At 41.7% G+C, this 20,810-nt stretch overlaps 1 protein-coding gene across 1 annotated transcript in view; it reads left to right on the top strand.

Moving 5' to 3' along the window:
* The window catches only part of SKOR2 (SKI family transcriptional corepressor 2), a 44,342-nt gene extending 23,795 nt beyond the window's left edge, over window positions 1–20,547 (top strand). Inside the window, exons 6-8 of the mRNA XM_047828429.1 lie at window positions 3,718–3,785; window positions 13,215–13,280; window positions 20,409–20,547. Coding sequence (XP_047684385.1) covers window positions 3,718–3,785; window positions 13,215–13,277 — 131 coding nt within the window. The 3' untranslated portion in view covers window positions 13,278–13,280; window positions 20,409–20,547. The remainder of the gene's footprint in view (window positions 1–3,717; window positions 3,786–13,214; window positions 13,281–20,408) is intronic.
* The last annotated feature ends 263 nt before the right edge of the window (window positions 20,548–20,810 follow it).

Genomic DNA, 20,810 nt, shown 5'->3' with positions numbered 1-20,810 from the left:
GATGTCGAAGAAATTACTGCCTGTGTTCTTGTCCTTATGGTTTTGGGCCTCACATTTAGGTCTTTAATCCATTTTGAGTTTATAAATGTACTCCATGTTGGACGTTAAAGTTATCAAAGCTTTAGGTGATGGGTTTCGCCGTAGCTAAATCCGTACCCACATCTATGGCGATTCCCTCAGGATAAACTCTTGAAAGGCTTCCTGTGTTAAAGAATATGCACTTTTTCAAGCTCTTGATACGTAATGTTTATTTGCTCTCCAGAAAGGCTGTACTAAAAGGAACACCTTTTCTTTCAATCTCTGCTAACTTAAATGAAAAAAATAGTAACTCACACTGTTTTCTTTCATTGCTCGGGATGGTGAACATTTTTCATGTCTGCTTTCCATTTGTAGGTTTTGTGAATGCCCATAATATTCTCTTCTCAGTATTCTTATTGATCTCCATGAACCCTTTATATACTAAAATATTCTTTGCCACATCACACATATTCTTTGATTTGTGTCAATTAGCTTTGGATGTTGACTATGATCTTCTATGTTTTGAGGGTTCAATTTTTTTGTAGTTTATCGTCATACTGAAGTTTTAAATGTTTGTCTAATCAAATCTATCAATCTTTTCCTTTTTCAGTTTTTCTATCTTTGATACCCTTCCCCACCCAAGTTTTATAAAAATATTCACCATTTTTTCTGATACTTTAATGGCTTTTTTTTTCATTTTATCTTTTTTAATGTTTATTTGTTTTTGAGAGAGAGAGACAGACAGACAGAACACAAGTGGGAGAGGGGCAGAGAGAGAGAGGGAGACACAGAATCCGAAGCAGGCTCTGAGCTCTGAGCCATCAGCACAGAGCCTGATGCAAGGCTTGAACCCACAAACTGTGAGATCATGACCTGAGCCGAAGTTGGACGCTTAACTGACTGAGCCACCCAGGTGCCCCTTTTTTCTTTTTCTTTTTTTTTTTTCAACGTTTTTTATTTATTTTTGGGACAGAGAAAGACAGAGCATGAACGGGGGAGGGGCAGAGAGAGAGGGAGACACAGAATTGGAAACAGGCTCCAGGCTCCAAGCCATCAGCCCAGAGCCCGACGCGGGGCTCGAACTCACGGACCGCGAGATCGTGACCTGGCTGAAGTCGGACGCTTAACCGACTGCGCCACCCAGGCGCCCCTGCTTTTTTTCATTTTATCTTAAAGAATTGTATTAAGTGTACCCTTCTAGAGCAATGAGCGTGAGTTAAGTAAGGACTAAGTATGACCATTCCACTCTGAGTTGTCCTTATCATCTTCTGGGATCCCAGGGAGGTACCCTGGTCAGGTTTGGTGGGTGATGGGGTACAGGGGTTTCCTCTACCCTCTGTGCTGCAACCAACTAAGCCACCTGCTATTCCCCACTCCTCCTCCCTTGTCTTTCTATAAAACACTGTTCTTTACATCTCTGCTCAAGCATTTCCTCCGCCTTTACTCCCCAAGAGGATAAGGGCTTCTCCCTTGCCCCTTGCATTGTGCCACATACTTACCCCTATTACAATACCTTTCACATTAAATTGAGAGTAGGGAATGAGTCTTTTTAAAAAATATAAAAGGCAAAACTGTGGAGACAATAAAAGGTCAGTGGTTGCCAGGGGTAGGGTGGAGGAGAGGGATGAATAGGGAGAGCACAGAGGATTTTAGGACAGTGAAAATATTCTATATTTTCTCTGATATTATGCTGGTAGATATATGTCATTATATATTTGTCCAGATCCATAAAAGGTACAATACCAAAAGTGAACCCTAAGACAAACTACGGACTTTGGATGATGATGACGTGTCAGTGTGGGTCCATCCATTGTAACAAATGTCCCTCTCTGGTGAGGGTTGTTGATAATGAGGGAGGATATGCAGGTGTGGGGGTAGTGGGTAAATGGGAAGTCTCTGTACCTTCCCCTCAATTTTGTGGTGAACCTAAAACTGCTCTAAAAAAAAACCCCAAGTATTAATTAATTGATGAATTAATTAACTAATTTTAAAAACATGCATGGGGCGCCTGGGTGGCTCAGTCAGTTAAGCGTCCGACTTCAGCTCAGGTCACGATCTCGCGGTCCATGAGTTCGAGCCCCGTGTCGGGCTCTGGGCCGATGGCTCAGAGCCTGGAGCCTGCTTCCGATTCTGTGTCTCCCTCTCTCTCTGCCCCTCCCCCGTTCATGCTCTGTCTCTCTCTGTCCCAAAAATAAATAAAAAACGTTGAAAAAAAAAATTTAAAAAAAAAAATTTAAAAACATGAATGGGATAGGGAAGGAATTCAAATAATATAGAAAAGTAGAAGTCAAAAAAATTAAAAGGACGGTGTTTTTAATTTCCAAGTCCCCAGAACCTCACAAGAGGTAAAGGATTCATCATCTTGTAAGCATTGTGAAGCCATCATAGAGTTTTCAGCAGAAGGAAAGGGGATTTGCAGAGGGGGGGACCGGAGGCCAAGTGGTCAGTTGGGAAGCTACCCAGGGAAGAGGTGTCTGTGTTGGGGAGGTGACAATGGCAAAGGGAAGCGAGGATGGCATCAGACCGTAAAGGACTCACACACCAGTGGCTGCAGAGGTGAAGGGAAGAGCGGAGGAAAAGATGTGACAAAGTTTCTGGTTTCCCCAAACTGTTACCCTGACTATCCACAACAGATTCAATAGGAAATCGTGTGACGTTCTCATTGAAGGCAGAAAATGCTAAAGTTAGCTGGGCCCACGCTTTTAAAAGGATCACATGGAGGGGCGCCTGGGTGGCTCAGTCAGTCGAGCATCTGACTTCGGTTCAGGGCATGATCTTGCGGATCGTGGGTTCAGCCCTGTGTTGGGCTCTGAGCGGTCAGTGCGGAGCCCAGGGCCTGCTTCGGATTCTGTGTCTCCCTCTCTCTCTGCCCCTCCCCTGCTCCTGCTCTGTGTGTCTCTCTCTCTCAAAAATAAACATTAAACAATTAAAAAAATTTTTTTTTAATAAATGAAAAGATCACATGGAGACGTTGCAACATGATACATGTTGGAAAGTCCTTTCCCAATAAAAATGATCCATATGAAGACTGGCAAAGATACTTTGCATAACGGTATCTCTGAAAGCTTCTCCCTGATCCCTTTCTCGGATGGAGGCAAGGTCTGTAGAACTGCTCCCGGCCCACGGAGGACAAATAAGGCTGATGCAGGGTGAGAGAGTTTGCAGGTTGGCAGAGTCAGAGTATGTTTATCACTCTCTTGGGATTGAGGTGAGGCAGGCGTGGCTCACGGGCCTTTGTCTTAGCAGAAAAGGGTCTGCCTTTCCTGTGACTCACCTAGATCTGAGGTTCACCCCCTCACTCACACTAGCCTTCTGTAGACAGTGGAAGCTGTCGATAATCTGTGACTGGCTTGAGTGCACAAAGCTGGAGAACATGACCGCACAGGCATTCTATTATATGCGAGGGATCATCTAGATGGGCCATGGGATACTGTGAACTATGAGATAGAGACCCTACCCCCTCAAAATTTTCTCTGTTCTCATTAGAGAGCCTTAAAAACATCCCTTCAAAAAGCCATGTGATATACTTTAAAACACACACACACACACACACACACACACACACACACACACAATACTTTCTAAAAATACCGAAAAGGGAGAGGGGCTTCTCTGGCACCATCAGGAGCATTGTTCCTAAAATTACTAAAATAAGATTTTGCAACTGTGATGTCTTTCTCTATTTCTCTCTCCTACCAGATAATTTCCAGGATCAGATGAAAAGGGAACTAGCCTACCGAGAAGAAATGGTGCAGCAATTACAAATCGTAAGATGATTTCTACTTAAAAATCAACCTGACTTGATGGGTTTGTTTGCAGACCACCCAGCGTGTAAGAAACTATTCACGTTTTTTTGCCGTGAAACCCTTTGGTCCACTTTACCACTTACCTCTCAGCTGGTTTAGATGCTAATTACCAAAAGATTTACTTAGACACAGGATAAACAGATGTGTCAGTTCGTTTCCTCGAGATGTAACTACCTACCATGTGTTAATAGACAGATGTGTAAATTGTCTCTGTGGGTGAACCAGAGGTACCTGCACCGCCTCCCACTGTGCAAACTTGTGAGCACGGGGCGCTGGGATGGCCGAGAAGCTCCTGTCTTCTCTCTTACTCTCCTTCCCTTATCCAGACCTAAGCCACACCCTTTGCTGCCAAGAGAACTTAGTATAAATACACTTAATCAATTAAAGTCACTTGAAGGGAAGTGTCTATTCATGTTTTCTGCCCATTTCTTCACTGGATTATTTGTTTTTCGGGTGTGGAGTTTGGTGAGTTCTTTATAGATTTTGGATACTAGCCCTTTGTCTGATATGTCATTTGCAACTATCTTTTCCCATTCCGTTGGTTGCCTTTTAGTTGTGTTAATTGTTTGCTTTGCAGCGTAGAAGCTTTTCATCTTCATGAGGTCCCAATAGTTCATTTTTGCTTTTAATTCCCTTGCCTTTGGAGATGTGTCAAGTAAGAAATTGCTGCGGCTGAGGTCAGAGAGGTTTTCGTGGATGGAACTGAAGAGTGTTATGCTAAGTGAAATAAGTAATACAGAGAAAGACAGATATCATATGTTTTCACTCTTATGTGGATCCTGAGAAACTTAACAGAAGACCATGGGGAGGGGAAGGAAAAAAAAAAAGAGAGGGAGAGAGCCAAACCATAAGAGACTCTTAAAAACTGAGAATAAATTGAGGGTTGATGGGGGGTGGGAGGGAGGGGAAAGTGGGTGACGGGCATGGAGGAGGGCACCTGTTGGGATGAGCACTGGGTGTTGTATGGAAACCAATTTGACAACAAATTTCATATTAAAAGAAAAAAGAAAAAATAACAACAACAAAAAAAATAAAGTCACTTGAAGGGTGATTCAAAGAAATGATTATTTCCAAATGAAGTGTGTTATTCACCCTCTCCTAATCATACCAAAAAGTGGACACTCAGTTGTATTTATGTGGAAACAGGGAAGCAGGAAGGTGCCTGGTGAATAAACGTAGTGGGGTTTTTTGGGTTTTTTTCATTCTGAATTCACTACCCTTCATCCCCACGCAGACAGATCTGGTATTAATCATTAGGGCTTTTAAAACAGTCTCTCATACTCTCTCATTTTCCTGAGTACAGTGGGGACGATAATTTCTGCTCCATATTTGTAAGATATTTTTTTAATCACCTGGATGGAGACATACACTGATCCTTGGTGGTGTTCCCAGCATGACTATTATAATTGGGGTTGTTGGACGTTTCCTTTTTTTTTTTAAAATTTTTTTTAATGTTTATTTATTTTCGAGACAGAGAGGGACAGAGCATGAATGGGGGAGGGTCAGAGAGAGGGAGACACAGAATCTGAAACAGGCTCCAGGCTCTGAGCTGTCAGCACAGAGCCCGACGCGGAGCTCGAACTCACGGACCGCGAGATCACGACCTGAGCCAAAGTCGGACGCTTAATGGACTGAGCCACCCAGGTGCCCTGGTTGCTGGACGTTTCCGAGCTGCTCCCTGTTACCTGTATTTTATTAAGCATGTATCTACGTATATCCACCTGTCTTGTCTAGACAGCCAGGTATCTAGCTCTCTGTCAGGATAACTCAAGGAAGATAAGTATTAATATTTTCCTTCTGCATCAGAGAAATCATGCTTGTGTTAGTGGAGATTGCTTGGAGTCGTTTTTTATTTTTTATTTATTTATTTTTAATTTGTTTAATGTTTACTTATTTTCAAGAGAGAGAGAGACAGAGCACGAGCAGGGGAGGGGCAGAGAGAGAGGGCGACAGAATCTGAAACAGACTGTCAGCACAGAGCCTGATGCAGGGCTCGAACTCAAGAACTGTAAGATCATGACCTGAGCCCAAGTCACACATTCAACCCACTGAGCCACCCAGGTGCCCCTTGGAGTCATTTTTAAAGCCACCTTGTAGTGCCTCCATTCTGGGGCTTTGTTAAAAGTGCTGTTTGGGGGCGCCTGGGTGGCTCAGTCGGTTAAGCGGCCGACTTTGGCTCAGGTCATGATCTCGCGGTCCGTGAGTTCGAGCCCCGCGTCGGGCTCTGTGCTGACAGCTCAGAGCCTGGAGCCTGTTTCAGATTCTGTGTCTCCCTCTCCCTGACCCTCCCCCGTTCATGCTTTGTCTCTCTCTGTCTCAAAAATAAATAAACGTTTAAAAAAAAAAAAAGTGCTGTTTGTACTCTTAGACCATTCCCACTGGTCTTCATTGACCTCAATGGCCGGTTAACATTTCTCTGTTCTGAATGTCACCTCAATGTAAGATGCCTCTTAAACAGGACTTTTCTTCTGCTTTTGTTTTTGTTTGTGTTTGGTTTGTTTGCACTTAAAGTCATTGGGGGGGGGGGAGTGCAGAAGGCTTTTTCTCAATTGATTGATTACTAAGCCCCAAAGGGTTAAAAAAAATGTATCTATTGTTCTTAGCTTTTGATACCTAGATAATAAGAGCTATTGATTACTTGCTGTGACTATTCTAATTGTTTTCTTTGTCCAAAAGAAGAATTTTTTTAATATTTTATTTTTAAGTAATCTCTATACCCAACGTGGGACTCAAACTCCCAACCCCAAGATCAAGAATCTCACACTCGACCAACCAAACCAGCCAGGCACCCCTATATAAAGGAAGAATTTAAATAAATAATTGGAGACAGAAGGATATAACATTTTCAGACCTTATTGATTCTACATATCACTTTCTGACTCTTAAAACAAAAACTGCCACGCATACAACCAAAAATTTGTGATTTTAGAGTGGTTGCGTATAGCAATATAGGCTTTAGAAGAGGGAGTAAGTATTTATTTCAGTGCCCCTATTTAAGGTCAGTTATATAGCTTGAATGTCTTAATTTTCTTTGACATTAGGTTTCCTTAGTAAAAGAGGAAATGATACTGCGTCCATGTAGTAAACAGTATTGATAGCAGAAAAAATGTCTCGTGTCTTTTGAGATATTTGGTGCATGGAAGGGATAAATTGGTATTACTAAGCATTTTTATTACACTATATTGCAAAATATTTTATCATCATATATTCATTTATGTAGACAAGTGTTATTAATTCAGATTTCTCTAGATAGTAAATTATTCCTGGTCACAAATTAAATTCCTTGGGAGAAGCTAGACATTTTTCCCCCCAGCCCTGTGGGTACCATATAATTTCTGAAATCCGCAAAACCACATCCAGGCTGACAACATGAAACAGGTGAAATAGACGTGATTTGTCCCTCCCACTTCTTCTCTTGGGTCCCCTGCCTTAATATGGGGAGGGTCTTCATGCAGCCTCCAGTACCTATCATCCGATGGCTATCATAAACATTTGCTGAATGAATCACCACCCAGGGATGACCCCTGACTCAACTCTGATACTCCCATAGAGTGGTCCTCTTAATTCTTTTCCAAATTTCCCTGGCTCGTTCCTGATTTCCTCGAACTGTCTTTTGTGCTAAGAAACTACTACTAAAACGACTAAAGAAAGCCATAGTGGTGAATTATGAGGTGTTCCTGTATTACTGCACTGTCCTTGTGACTAACAGACACAGGCTGGCAGGTCTGCAAACTTCAATTCAAGACTACTCCCATATAGTCCATTAAGTGTCAGCTTCTCAGCCAAAGGAATTCGGAAGCTCTAACCTGTGCCCTGATAAGAATATAGTAAGTAAGGCACAGGTGCCTAATAAACATGAAATGCCCGTGCAAGTTATCAAATGCTCTGCCAGTATGAGTAATAAATTTCATAGCATGCCTCTTCTCAAAGCAGTACCTCTAATAGTGGGACTATTCAAGTCCTGATGCCTAGATATATTTTTGTGCAAGAAGGACCTGGGTTCACATTACACCATCTGCTTTGGAATTGAGGCAGCAGACTCCAGTTCACCTGAACAGAAATTTATCAAATCCCTTATTCAGCTTGTTTTATTTGCTAAAGTACGTGGGGGGTAATGTCCTGAGAGACTTCGATCTAAAGATTTTCAAGAAGTTGCTAGGTATCATAATCATTGACTTTCTCAGTAGTTTTAGTTGAATGATCTAATTCATCAGTAAATATGGTTACATGCTTTGCTTCCTGAGAATAGAGCATTTCACTCAAAATTATTATTTTACATTTAAACTATTTTATATTTAAAGCTTACAGAGCATATATGACAGAATAGTCATTTGCCTGCAGAATAGGCTTTTTTTTTCCTTTAGATGACATAAAAACCCATCCTATCCTGCAATCATGGAGAATTCAAATATATTAAAACCATCATATTTTGTAACAATTCCCATAGACCCACAGTGCATTTATTCTATGCTGTTACGCAGTGTTCTTATTCAAAAGATTTTATCGAAAGCATCTTGGGTATCATTGCTGTAGAAAGAAAACTTATGAATTTCTTTGGCTCCTGCATTTTCAGATTCTCTGCTGACTGCGATTTCTGCACCATTGCTTCCTTTTTCAGTTTGTTAAATGCAAAGGTGTAATGACTATGGAGTCAAATAATTGACTCTCTTTGTACACTTATAAATGAATGTGCGTTTATCTCAATGTGAGATTTAAAGCCTACGCAGTTTGTTTAACATTTATACATGGGCAACACGCTAATTTTTTTTTAATTGCTCAAAATTAGAGTCTATAAGTACTTCACACAGTTTGCAGTAAAGTCTTCCATGCCTGCCCTGGGTTTTCAAATGTTTAAAGTGTTTTCCTTACTAAGCCAGAGTTAGCTGTACAAGCAAAGAAGTAGATTCTTCTCACTATGAACCAAATACAAAAGTTCTAAAACTTAACAAGCTCGTGAAAATCTTAGTTTGTATTATAGCACAAAGGAAAAAAAATCTCATTCACAAATGGATTGTGATTCAAGGAAAAGTTGGTTCAATTTTGAAAACAAAACCCATCGTGCTGTACAGTTAAGAAGAAGATGAAAAAGCTAAGACAATATTATATATCAATTATATCCCAATTTTTAAAAATTAAAAAAAGAAGCTGAAGGTGTTTTACTCAGTGTATCACCTTTTGATTAAGGTTTTTCAAGGACTGGAATATAATATAATTTACACATCATGATGCCTTGATAACTTTTTTTTTCATTGATAATTTGGCAACAATTTTCTTTCAAGCCAGTGCATCTGTATAGAAGTTACTACTACTGTAAGTTTGTTGAAGACATACTCTTCTTTAGTCAGAGTTCTCGAAGGACCTTGTGCAGCTGCAGAAGAGAGCCTGTGATAAACGGCTAGATCCAGATTCACATCCTTTGAACTTGCTAGATTGCTACCAAGAGGCGCGTAGATGGAGAAAATGTGCTAGTCTCGAAGTGCCCTCTGCTGTTTTATCCAGAGTGCTGCACTCACACACAGCAGGGGAAACTTGGTCTCAAAGTTCTTCATTAAAAGCCTCAATTAAAATAACGCTCAATCGATAGATTTAGTACTAATGTTTTGTTCACTGTGGACTTGTAAAAAAGCAGTTTACAACTTCCTGTTGCTGGGAGCACAGAGCTTCCTTGCAGGGAAAGGAGCGAGGTCTTGACTGCTGCTGCAGGGGCCCTCCCTCATTGGCAAGGGCACAGCTCTTCAGTGATACAGTCTTTCCTTGGAGGTTGTCCAGGATTCATTAGGATGGGAACTTGTCCAGACTTCTAACGTCTCAACCCAGAGAGTTTTTAAAAATATGTCCTATGTATTTTTTTTTTTTTAAGGTAGGTAGTACAGTTACTGTTTGGCACTATATTCTTAGGAAAAGATCCCTAGGCCACTAGAGGATTTTGGTTTTGTGGCTAAATATGCAAGAAAAGGAGGTCCCTGCAAGTCAGAGGACTGGATGCTGCCTTAACATTCCCCAGCAGCAGACCAGACTTTGACTACAGTGGGTCCTTTCCCCATTACTGATCGATTGCCATGCATCCTGACCAGGCAGTCACTTGTTCCTTGGTTATGTGGCCTTCTCCTCATTCTCCTTTTGACATGTTAACCCACCTGAATGTCTGAGCTCAGGCTAATTCTTTCTTGGCACAAACTAGGAAGTTATCTTTCTTGGTAAGACCCCAGACTTTTGATAGACTCGTGCCAACTAGGTGACTAATTTAGAACTTATATAGCTTTGAGAGATTTTTTTTTTTCCATGCAAATCTTGGTGATTTCTACGCTGGTCAAAATGGATGGCCCGCCTGGATGGCTCAGTTAGTTAAGCACTGACTTCGGTCATGATCTCACAGTTCACGAGTTCCAAGCCCCACGTCAGGCTCTGTGCTGACAGCTCAGGGCCTGGAGTCTGCTTCAGATTCTGCGTCTCCCTCTCTCTCTGTCCCACCCCTACTTGTCCTCTCTCTCTCTCTCTGTCTCTCAAAAATCAATAAACATTAAAAAAAAAATAGTAAGCTGGTCAAAATGGAAAGAAAGTGTTTGTAAGTTCCAGAACAGGAAACATAATGGAATAATTAGCTCAAACGGAGCCTCCAGGAGCGTGAGCTCCCAAATTGGGGAGTGTTTGCAGAGGTCTCTGTGAATCAAGTATTGCATTTCATGGAATCCAAAGCACTGTCAGTTGTTAGAGACACCATTACTTGATGTATCACAAGAAAAGAAACTTTCAACTATTATTCCAAGATACCATCAATTATGACACCTAATTTCAGAGACATTAAAACATGAGGGGGGAAAAAGTACATTTTAGAATTGATGAAATAGGGTAATTCCCACGAACAGTTGGGCCACATGGCAGTATATTCTTTGTCATTCATGACTTAGGACCTACCATTAAAAATACATGATTTTCAGCTCACAACTTCATGCACTTTTTGCCTTTGTTTTTGTTTGGCTTTTATTTCACTTGGTTTTAACGACATAAATGCAACAATGTTTGAGTGTGGGTAATTCTTCAAACGGATTTAAATTCCAGTCTGTAGATTTGGGAATCAAATGTGCATATATGGAAACATCCTTTTTTTCCTAAGCTTTTTTTTTTCCCCTCAGCGTCCCACCTTAATGAAATGCTACATTGTTTCTGGGGTAAAAGGAAGGAAGGAAAAAGGCATTCTGACTTAGATATGAAAGCAGTGTCCTTCCCACAGTTTTCTGAGGGTTAGGATGAGTAGTTTATCGACTTTGATGAGGTGGTGGGCCCCTGGCAATGTTAACTTGCAGTAGGGCCTGGGATGGAACAGGACGGGTCACTTTCTCAGTCATTGTGGTCTTGATGTCGAGGACTGTCTCTAAATGTGAGTGTGACACAAGCACATTGTATTAGGTAATTCCTCTTGCCCCGAGGTTTACATCATTTCTACTTGTTATCCTAATAGAATTCCATTCAAGGCTCCGTTATATCATGCACAGAAAGAGAGAGGCAATCCCTGTGTTTGGCATGTCGCAGCAAACGCTGTGATGGGAAACGTGCATCTCTGTTGAGAGCAGATGTAGCATGATGTCCAGTGAGAAGAGGTAACTAGAGTAGGACCCTATGTGACTGCTCTTGTCGTCATCCGGCTCATCGCAGCTCATGTCCTCAAATATGAGGTTGGTACTCAAATATGAGGGCCATAAGGGCACTGCATGAATGAATCATTCATTCATGCTGTCTGTGCTCTTGATCAGATATGTGGCTATCGGAATCATCCATGTTGTGCCTGTGTATCAAAAGAGTGAGATGGTTATGTTAGTCCTCTCTCTTTTTTGCCATTAAAAAGGCTATTCAGGGGCGCCTGGGTGGCTCAGTCGGTTAAGGCTCCGACTTCAGCTCAGGTCATGATCTCACGGTCCGTGAGTTCGAGCCCCGCGTCGGGCTCTGGGCTGATGGCTCGGAGCCTGGAGCCTGCTTCCGATTCTGTGTCTCCCTCTCTCTCTGCCCCTCCCCCGTTCATGCTCTGTCTCTCTCTGTCTCAAAAATAAATGAACGTTAAAAAAAAAAAAATTAAAAAAAAAAAGGCTATTCAGCTGACCAGTTATTATGGCATAGTGGTCCCAATATGATTGGGACCATATTAGTCACTCACAGATTCATAGTCTCTTCCCACTAGAAAAGGCTTATATTTGTGGATGGGGGATCAGGAGAACAAAACACAGATATGCCGGAAACATGGAGAGCGTATGTACCAGTATTCAAAAACATTGCTGAATCGGATGAAAATAGTTTTATTTCCCTCACTGCTTTCACATCACAGCCATATTTCATGTTATATTCTAGAAAGCTGAATATGTGTTTCTTTAAATGCATGATAGATGCAAATCTCTAGAGTCCTGAGTCTTACAATGATGAAGGTAAGTAACATAATGATAGACTACCTTAACTGGGGTTAATGGAAAGGTAAATCTAAATAAGACATGCAGTCCAATTTTAGCCATTCAGATTTTCTAATGAAAAGTAACGTATCAAATGGGATAGGCTTTCATTTGAAGTCCCAGTACTGAAAAGTACTTTTCAAGTTTATCCAGGTAGTATTCTCAAGGGTTGTATTTTCCACTCAGTGCAATTATTTCTGATGTTTCTTAGTAGTTATTGGGAAATTACCCAGAGTAATAATTTGTGTTTAGTTAGTTCATCTTATTTTTGTGATTTATAATAATAGCATAGTCGGTCACTGTAATTAAATGAAAGATGGCATTGAACTAGTTTGTAATCACATCCTTGTCTCTTTACTTTGGACATATGTTATAACATCATAACTTAGTTTTCATACCTAAATAAAAAAATAACAGTACCATATTATTAAATGAAAATTTAAAAAAAAACTTCTTAAGGTGAAATGTCGTATACTGACCTCAGAGACTAGCTCTAGCAAGAGTCTACTGTGATCACTGGTTGTCCTTGATATGCTTTTTAACAGGCCTTAGGAATTGCTATATCCCAGAAGCTCCATGCTATTGCCGATCGGATGGAGACCTTTTCTCCTTAGGGAGGGATTTACTGGCATTCAAATTTCTAAGCATGATGAAAGGTCTCCACTATGCACCTGTCTTCGAATTTAGTTTCTCTGGAGACACATGGGTGACTCAGTAGGTTCAGCGTCCGACTTCAGTTCAGGTCATGATCTCGCAGCTCGAGAGTGTGAGCCCCGCATGGCACTCTGTGCTGACACCTCGGAGCCCAGAGCCCGCTTCAGATTCTGTGTTTCCGTCACTCTCTCTCTGCCCCTCCCCCACTCATGCTCTTTCTCTTTCTCGAGAATAAACATTAAAAAAAAATTTTTTTTTAATTGAGCTCATCTGGACAGCTTTGCCTGTTTTTATCTTACAGATCCCCTATGCAGCAAGCTTGATCAGGAAAGAAAAGCTTGGTGCCCATCTCAGCAAAAGCTAAAAGGTAAGCTTACCAGAAGAAAGAGATTTTCCTGAATTCTGAATTATTACTCAGCTATGTTCTTTATTGATGTTTTCGACATAGCCCAAGGGATTATTAGTAAAGTTGCATCCTGTGTTTCAGCCAATATACTGATGAACTTCGTTATGCCTGGGCATGGGACTTCCTAAGCCAGTGGCTATGTACATTTTGTAGATGCCTCGGAAAATTCCTACAAGTAACAAAAGTCTGTACTCAGTCTGCAGAAGCGATCTTTGTTCTGTTTTGAGGTGTTCTCCTCTCTGCAGTTCTCCCTAACAGCCTGAGTATTGCCCCTCTGCAGGAAAGTGGAGTGTCCTCAATCATGCTTACTGTGTCTCATCTTCTCTGCCTCTCCTTTGCTTGTAAAAGCCTTCCCGAAATCTGGCTTTCGGTGAGCTACTGACAGACGGTGATGGGAACAATTGCAGGCAACACAGACCTTGGAGAACGTCTTCTGTAGGAAGAGTCATTCATTCCTTCCCTAAACCAATCACTGTTTCTCTAGAGTTGAAGCCAAGTTCGAGGTCACATCCCTGGCAACGATTTGAAAAACAAATATTCCAGGCTTCTCAGGAAGACAGTAAAAATTCATTGGCTGTATTCAGAACATACCTAAACATTTCAAAAGCAACTTTTTGCTTATGCAGAAGACATATATAATTGTTAGAATTGAAGGGATGTCAAAACTAAGGCTTGCTGTTTCTGTGACAATACATTAGGATGACCTAACAACTGGAATTGCTAAATCAGGGAAGAACTCAGGTGTCAGAGGGAGCATTTGTAAGTGCTCATGGCCCACTAGGATTGTGGTCATTTATCAGTGTGACCCATTCCTATCAGAATCATTCTTCCCCATCCTTCCCTCTGGAACTTCCCTCTGGAATATTTCCAACTTAATAGAATCTATTGGCAAAAAGAATTCTGTACAACACGGGTGTGTGGTTCCTGTTCTTCCCTTCATGCCTCTTTTCTGCATATCACAAGCCTCCTCTGTCCTTGTACAAATGACAGTCCCACGTCTTGTCATCATCTTTATTAGTGATAATCTTCAGAATTTGTCTTAAATAATGATGATTATGTCACTCATATTTCATCAGGAGCTCAAAACTATTTCCAAGACAGTCTCTCATTCATATGCTTCCCCTTCATTTTACACACAAGGAACTGAGGTACGGAGAAGAGAGATGTGACATTTTATGTCCACGTTGCAAAGCTGCGAAGAGATCCCAGGGCTCCTGACTTTAGATTCAGTGCCCACTTGCCCCTAGTGCATGCACTTCCTGTCCTCTGTAAGCAGATGTTTCTGCAAGAAAGACAGTCAAATAATAAGTCATTGTGTTTCCATATCCATGAAGTTCTAGCAAGTGGGCCTGTGAGTTGGCTCTGGTCTATATATTCAAGCATTCTTAAGTCTGAAGTTGACATTGGACAGTTTCCTTCTCATTAGAGCGGACAGGTTTGCACCAGTTGTGTGAAATGAATAATTTTACAACAGTCAGACTTCACTAAATCTTAACTCAGAATACCAAGGCAATCAAGGCAAGAATCACCCAAATTAATGCTGATAAACTCATAGGTATAATAATTTGAAAATGTCAAATTCTCTTTCAAGTCAAAGAGAATATATTAGGATGTGTTTTTAAATAACATTTTTGTTGAAGTATGATACATATTCATCAAAGTTCAAAAATCAAGTCATGAAGTCAACAAATCAAAACTCAATGGATTTTCACAAGATGAACCTACTTAGGCTTCCAGCACCCAGAGAGCCACCTTGCACCCCTGTCCAGTTATTCCTCCACTCAACAAAGATCAGCTTTGCCTGGTTTTGAACTTTAGCAAAGGACCTTGTACAGAACATTGTTTTGTATCTGGCTTCTTTTACTCCTCATTTATGATATTCATCCATTATAATGTAGTTTGATCTCCACTCAGGAACTTCAATAAACTCTTTTTACTCCTTCTTATTCCCCAACTCATCTTCTTTGCTTATGACGACTGCTCTTGTACCTACAAAATGAAGACTGCCCAGAAACCATGCCTCTGATGGTGACATCGCATACAGCTAGGTGGAAAAAAAAAAAAAAAAAAAAAGATTGATTTGTGTTTAGTAACTAATGCTTCCTTCATGCTGATTTTGTTTCCATCCTTGCAGACAACAGGGATTTCTCTAAGTAGACCCTGGTGCTTTCAGAAGATTAGTGGTTACTTAAATGCTGAGCTAAATCAGCCAAGCAGAGAATCACGACCATATTGTTAGAGGCAGTGTTTGATTCTCAACATGCCAAGCCTGCAAGGAATTACCCCAAGAGAGATTACAAAATAAAAATCATTACACCAAGGGAGAGAGACAAATTCTGCCTTGCTGAGTGACCACAGGTTTCCAAATTAGGGACTGATGCATTAATGTCTTATGCAAGAGTGACCCTTAAGGTAGTGTGCTGTGTTCTTGCCACCCAGTGGATTCCAATATGACTATTAAGAGGAGGAAGCTTTTCAAAACCACAGGCAATCCACTTAATAAGCTGAGCGAGTATCGCCACATATCACTGCTCTACAAATCTTTTTTGCCCTACCTTAGGATGTAAGAAATTCCATGTTGAGTCAAAATAAGGTTCCACCCAGACCAGGTTACTAATTGCATAATTCCATTAGAAAAGCCAAATTGTTGTTCTTAACAACACCAACCCTAAAATTTAAGCACGTGCACTGAATACTCTTAGTTTTCCCTTGATAACTCCTTAAAGACCCATTACCCATGGATTTATCTAAACCTTTCTTCAACCTAGGCATAGTCCCCTTTGGGGCAATGAATTCTATTTGTTTAGCTACCAGCTGTGTTAAGTGTAGTTTGCTTTCTTTCTTTATCTTCAAACCACCTCCTAAAACAAGCCCTAGTAGACTAGCCATTGGGCTGCTTTGCGTATTTGTTTCATTGTAAGCTCACAGTACAACGAAAATGATTCGAAAAAAATTTTCAAAATGTTATGTGCATTTGTCCTTGCATCAAGGACTGTTTTTCACACCAGAAATATTCCTGAGAGTCTCTCTTACCTGAGGTTGTTTCCATGCCCCATGTCCTGCCCAGACACCCAGTGTGATCTTTGTGAAATCTGCACCACCAAAAAAGTGCCATGATGTCAGCAGCAATTTAATCATTACGTTCTTTTTCTTCCGAGCATCTTTTGACATTATACAGATGTCATCCGTGTAGCTAGATGAAGCACCCAGGTCTTTCAGTCATTCTACAGAAGTGGAAAGCGGATCCTGGGAAATGGCTTGTTCGTAGTCATACAGAAACTCGTGACCAAGCCAGAAATAATAGTAACTATCATCTGTTGAGCACTGATTATGCCAGACATTGGGCTAAATTCTTTGCCACATAATCTATCTCTTTTGAACATTCCAACTCTAGAAGGTAGATCCTATTGTCATCCCCATTCATACATGGGAACCCCGAGGTTCAGTGGGACCACTCAGCTAGCACGTGGCAGAACCAGGACTCAATTCAGGTCCATGTGACTCTATTCCACTTCTCTGTCTCCCAAGGATCATTGGGTTTGTTTGGAGGGAGTCTGGCTTCTAAATCTGACACTGCTGCCCCATATTATCTTGGATAATATCGTACAATCTCTTTGAGGCTCATTCTCATCAATAAAATGTAGGTGGCCAAACCTGATCAAAGTCTCTGCCAGTTCTAAAATGTTGACCACCACTCTTGCATACCAGACATCTGCCATACTCTCTCTCCTTTCCCACAAGGGGCTGCTTTTATTAAAGTATGCTCAAGACCATATATAACACCCAAGGGCATGACTAACCTACTTTTGCCTTGTGTCTGCGTTTTCTTCATCACAGATTACTCCTTCCTCCCACCTTCTGGAGAGTTTGAGGATTTTTTTTTCCTATACTGACAACATCTACCTCTTTGATTTGTGTCTCGTAACTAATTGTTAGTTTTCTTCATTTCTGGAATAGTTGCTACAAAAATCACTACAAGAAAAAGGTCTTAAAATGATGTAGAGGGATTGTAACGGAACACTCTGTGTCTTCCTTTTATATAGATCAAAGGCAAAGGGAGGGAATAGCATATCCATTTCTCTCCTCTGTAGTCAGACCTATAGGACCAGGTTCTTTCAAGAGTCTCCATCGAGATTGACAATGTGCTCCCAGTCTGCTCAAGGCTTTGTGTCAATTCTTTTATTTAATCCCCAAAGCAACCCATTGAGAGAAGGTCCACTGCTCTCACCATACGCTACAGCTGAGAAAAATGACATGCAGAGAGCTGAGTATGTTGTCTGTGGTCTTGCTGTGAGCAAGTGGCAGGATCCGAGCCAGGCTGCCTGGCTCTGCCACCCCACACTCATCTGCTCTCCTGTGATTCGTACCGGGAGATTGTGGCCTGACCCGCATCCTCTATCATCAGTTGTAAACACGCAGTTAATAGCCAATCCGATGGTTTTGTTGCTGTTGAGTCACAAAAACTCCAGCCATGCTTCTACGGTTGCCCTGACCCCCCAGGACAAGAAACATAGATGTTAACTTGGGCAATCCAGCCAAAGCCAAAGCAGGGCACTGGCGCATGAAATTCTGTCTGCCCCTTTCACCACAGGCTGTCTTAAGCAAACTGGAGCTTCTAGAACCTAGCAAACATGACTTTCCTGTAAAGGAGGCATCGCAAGCCAGCATACTCTGATCTAATAGCTCTACTTTGGCTCAGTGTCAGCAGAGATGCATAAACTAAGAGAGCAGGCAAATATATGTACAAAGGAAGATGCTTTCAAGTCACCATTTCAATATTTCATCCAAACTGTACCAAAAATGTCTTCTTTCAGGATACACTAAATGTTACTTGATGTGTTTTTAAACTCTCTGACTATATGGGGCTGAAGTTGTCATTCTGCATTTCTTGTTCTATCCCAGGTGCACAGAATCACTTACTCTTGTTCTCTTGTAAGATACAGCCTGTCACTGAGCACTTCTGACCCACATAAAGACTGCGAATTGAAAGGGCTTGGGAATCAAATACAAAATCAGGTTCGGGAGAACCCAAGGACAAGTGACCTCAAAGCAGCATGGACAACCATGTAAAATAGACTGTAGCGGCCATTCATTAGTGGGGGGGAGGGGGGAGCCAACCAGAGCAGTCAATGCTTGTCGCATCTTTTGGTGGAACCAAAGTTTGAGTCTTTGTGTTTTTCAAGGCCAACTGAACCCAGAGCGTGGGAGTGCTGTTAGCCAACCGGGGTGGGAAATCCGTGGACGGTCCCAAGTGAACTCAGTGCTGCACACTCGGAGAGGGTGGCTCTGCAAGACTGTCTTTTACACTGGAAGACGTGATTCTTGGTGGAAACACAAGACCTGTCCTAGGAGTGGGGATCACATTTCGACAGCTGGGACAGCATCAGCCGCACAAACCTGCTTTTCACAACAAACTGGACAGACTTAGACGTGGCCCCTTCCTCTCTGGTACTTTGCCTGCTGTATGAATGAAGATTGTATTCCTCTGGAAATATTTTACAGTTTAATATTGAGTGTAATTAAGAATATAATCATGTTATCAAAAATGGTATTTAACTCTGTTGTAGTTTCTTTAACATTCATGTGGATAAAAAAAAAAGTCTATAATAAAAAGACTATGAAGTAATAGTTGTGTTCATGTAGTTAAGTGCACATTTGATTGGGGGCAACTAATAGCAATGAATACTTTTTAGTATTATTTTGACATAAAATATTTGAATAAATTTATTTTTGAAAATGGAATTCCTTCAAAAATGATTATTAAAGTCTAGGTGAGCCTCCTTTGGCCATTGTTAGTGACTGGAGTCCTTCCCATCATGTTAGGATCTTTGTATGGGTAAAGGAAGCCTCTGTATTCCCGCTAGTTCTTTTGACAGTGTTGGTGATGGAGTTGATATTGTACCTTCCTCCTTACTGTGATGTTGAATCAAAGTCTGGGGTCCTTTTATGCCAAAAATTCTGCCTCCCAGATGAGGTAGAAGGGCCAAAATCATAACTCCTTTGGGGCCAGGATTTCTAAGGTCTTGCTGGGTTACACAGAAATCTACCGTGGAAGACCTCTTACCGTGAAGTTGCCAAAGACCATCCTAACTGAAGAGGTTCCACACCAGTGGCATCCCTTGACAGATTTCAAAAGAGGTTTCGAATGTATTACCATGATATTTGACACTTTCCCCCCACCATCTTCATTATCACGAACTACCAGAAAATATTCACAATTTACCCTTGAGATAGATGTTCTTACCTTCGGCTGCCACATTAAGAAACCAAAAGGGGGTTGCTCCGGGTGGCTCAGTCGGTTAAGCGTTCAACTCTTGATTTCAGCTCAGATCGTGATCTCACAGTTCGTAAGTTCAAGCCCCTCATCAGGCTCTGCGCTGACAGTGTGGAGCCTGCATGGGGTTCTCTCTCTCCCTCTCTCTCTCTCTGCCCCTCCCCCTCCCAAATAAATAAATAAATAAATAAATAAACTTTAAAAAACAGAGAGAGAAACCAAAGGAGGGCTCACTCATTAGTGGTTTTGTTCCTAGCCCATGAAGGATAGGAAGCCAGTCAGAGAAGGATCTAACCGGGTTCTGGACTCCGAGGACAGGTTCCCAGTAATGACTACTGGAAGATAATATGAGGATGCTGGGCAGAGAGGCATTCTGCCCTCTCTGAGGTGTTCTGGCCTGGGTCTGAGCATAGGGCTCACACAGCCTTTCAGACGTGGCACACGTTTCTGAAACTGGCGGCTGTGCTCAGGGGGGTAACTGGACAGTCAAGCTGGTGGACCTTTTTCTCCATGTAGGCTTTATATTGTATGTGGGGATGGAAGCCCAGCACCCTTAGCTTTGTACTTTAAGCCAATACAAGAAAATTCTCTGGGTGAACGCAGACCTGGCTTTATGACCAGCCACCAGGGGACAGCAGTGGTTGTTTTCTGCCGAGCCCAGTGTAAACTCCAGGACCAGATAGCAAGAGCAGTGACTGGGCAGGCTGGAGTCAACTAGCAGACTTGCAGATGAACTCAAGGCCTTTGTCCTACAGCTGCGTCAACTGGCTGTATAAACGAGCCTGAAATGTCATTCTTTTCCTTTCTAACTGCAGCTTGAAGCATCTCAGAGTTACCAGTGCTAAAATATCAGCAAATAATTTTGAAGCAAAGAGGAAGTTAGAGCCAGAGGATTTCACCAGTATGTCTGAGAGGCTGGAGTTCGTAACTGTGGCATAGGTCTGAACTGAATTAATGGCCAAGCTCTTGTGGAAGACCCTTGGCCTCTCCTGCTGAGGATGCTGGAAATACGTTGTGCCTTTCCGTTCTCCTCCTAAACTCCAGGCTCTGTCGAAGCCTGGCTGTGCATCTTTCCCCAAGCACTTGGAAACTGCAGCTGTCTTTATACTCATGACCTCAGAGTCTCCCCGCTTGTTAGGTATTTTATCAGACTTTATTTCTTACAAGCAGTAGAGCCTAACAGTCCTCCGTGCCAACCATGAAGTTATACACCCAAG

Source organism: Prionailurus viverrinus, chromosome D3 (genome assembly GCF_022837055.1).
Source record: "Prionailurus viverrinus isolate Anna chromosome D3, UM_Priviv_1.0, whole genome shotgun sequence".
NCBI classification, from domain to species: domain Eukaryota; kingdom Metazoa; phylum Chordata; class Mammalia; order Carnivora; family Felidae; genus Prionailurus; species Prionailurus viverrinus.
The sequence above is the reverse complement of the archived record's forward strand: the minus strand, read 5'-3'. Positions and strand labels throughout refer to the sequence as shown.